Below are 2433 nucleotides of genomic sequence, written 5' to 3' on the forward strand. Positions count from 1 at the left end.
CTTCTCCATCACAACTCCACCTCTGGGGTGGGAAAGAGAAGAGTGTGCAGATCTGCCCTCTGCAACAGTGCTCCCCTGCTTTCATCAGAGCCCAGTGGTTTGGTTTGGTTTCTTTTAATGAGTAATTTGTGTGTGAAGTCATCTTTGAGGCAGCACAAGGGAAAGAGCAGGGCAGCTGGGTAACAGACTGATGGACACTGCAGCTCACCTGACTGCACTAAGCCACAGAGAGCTGAGCCCTTTTGCCTGTCCTGTCTCAAGACTCTTCACATTTTCAGTCATAGAAATGAGCATTTCTACCCCTAAAAAGAACACTCAGCAGATGTGATGGTGGACAATAAAAAACAGAGACAAAATTCTTATAAGGACACGCTAAGCCTCTCTTCTGCAGCCCACGCTCTTGAGAGTCATGAGTGCAGATACTGATCTTTTCCATTAAGGGCGGATGACATCTGACATCCCTTGGGAACATCGGAGCTGTCACAAACCAGCTGCCAGGTACCCACTGCAGCAGAGAAAAGCTGGCTCCTTGGCCGTGGACAGAGGTCCTGCTCCTCACAGCACACTCAGCCAGCACAAAACAGAGAAGGAAATGCATTTCATTTTGGGGCGGGGGGTGGATTTCTATGAAAAAAGGAGTGGCTTTGCTTGGAGAAGTCTGTCATACTTTTTCCTTGTCTATTCCAGTTTTGAACAGTACCCCTATGCCAAGAAACAGCAAATGTCCAACGGCAGCTCCATCACCCAGTTCCTCCTCCTGGCCTTCGCAGACACGCGGGAGCTGCAGCTCTTGCACTTCTGGCTCTTCCTGGGCATCTACCTGGCTGCCCTCCTGGGCAACGGCCTCAACATCACCGCCATAGCCTGCGACCACCGCCTGCACACCCCTATGTACTTCTTCCTCCTCAACCTCTCCCTCCTCGACCTGGGCTCCATCTCCACCACTGTTCCCAAAGCCATGGCCAATTCCCTCTGGGACACCAGGGACATCTCCTACGCAGGATGTGCTGCACAGCTCCTTCTGTTTGTCTTTTTCATTTCAGCAGAGTTTTGTCTTCTCACTGTCATGGCCTACGACCGCTACGTTGCCATCTGCAACCCCCTGCACTACGGGACCCTCCTGGGCAGCAGAGCTTGTGTCCACATGGCAGCAGCTGCCTGGGCCAGTGGGTTTCTCTATGCTCTCCTGCACACGGCCAATACATTTTCACTACCCCTCTGCCACGGCAATGCTGTGGACCAGTTCTTCTGTGAAATCCCCCAGATCCTCAAGCTCTCCTGCTTAGATGCCTACCTCAGGGAGGTTGGTCTCATCACATTTAGTGCTTTCGTATTTTTGGGATGTTTTGTTTTCATTGTGGTGTCCTACGTGGAGATTTTCAGGGCCGTGCTGAGGATCCCCTCTGAGCAGGGACGGCACAAAGCCTTTTCCACGTGCCTCCCTCACCTGGCCGTGGTCTCCCTCTTTGTCAGCACTAGCATGTTTGCCTACCTGAAGCCCCCCTCCATCTCCTCCCCAGTTCTAAATCTGGTGGTATCATTTCTCTACTCAGTGGTGCCTCCAGCAGTGAACCCCCTCATCTACAGCATGAGGAACCAGGAGCTCAAGGATGCCCTATGGAAACTGGCCCAGTGGACGCTGTTTCACCGACAATAACCTGCCTCCCCTTCTCTGCACATTCCCCAGAGTTCATCTTAGGCAATGAGTCTGATTTTTTCTCTTGTGATAATCCTTCCTATATATAATTTTCTGGGGTTATACTACTTGTCTTGAGGCTTGATCCTGTTGTGTCTGACTCTTGCCCAACACTGTGTCAGATGTGGCATGGCCAATAGCAGCTCTTCAATAACACGGGGTGTCCCAGGTGCAGTGCCTGAAGGCTGGGCTTTTTCTCAGATTTGCTTCCAAGAAAATGTCCAAGGAATTGATCTTTCAAAAAATCTGTTCTCCTTTTGTTCTCAATGTTTTGGGAGTTAAGCTCATGGTACCACTGCGTTCCACTGGACCAAATGGTCTGGATTTAAGAGCTCTCTTCTTGGTGTCCAATGGCAGGGGAGCTGCTTCATAAGCTCCCGTTATGTTCTCAGGTTTCTTCAGGATGATGTCCTGGTTCTGGCTGGGACAGAGTTAACTTTCTTCCCGGTAGCTTGGGGGGTGTGCTGTGTTTTGGGTTTGGTGTGAAAGGAGCGCTCATGGCCCATTGATGCTTTGGCTGTTGCTGGGTGGTGCTTGCACTGGGGGGAGCACACTCGGGGTGGTGGACCCAGCTGGCCAATGGGGTATTCTATACCATGGGACATCATGCTCAGTATAAAAACCAGGTGTGTGGGGGGCTCGCCCCTCGTTTGTGACACATGGTCGATGGTCTGTGAGCAGTTGCATTGTGCATCGCCTGCTTTGTATATTCTTTTATTGTTGTTGTTCTCATTGTT

General features: G+C 51.0%; 1 protein-coding gene across 1 annotated transcript; it reads left to right on the plus strand.

Annotated features, from left to right (window-relative positions):
- Positions 1–721: 721 nt before the first annotated feature.
- Positions 722–1657, plus strand: LOC142076207 (olfactory receptor 14C36-like). Its single transcript, XM_075138587.1, has one exon. It carries the CDS (start codon positions 722–724, stop codon positions 1655–1657), a length of 936 nt encoding a protein of 311 aa, XP_074994688.1.
- Positions 1658–2433: the final 776 nt, after the last annotated feature.

The sequence above is a fragment of the Calonectris borealis genome, unplaced genomic scaffold (assembly GCF_964195595.1).
Source record: "Calonectris borealis unplaced genomic scaffold, bCalBor7.hap1.2 HAP1_SCAFFOLD_35, whole genome shotgun sequence".
Taxonomy (NCBI): Eukaryota; Metazoa; Chordata; class Aves; order Procellariiformes; family Procellariidae; genus Calonectris; species Calonectris borealis.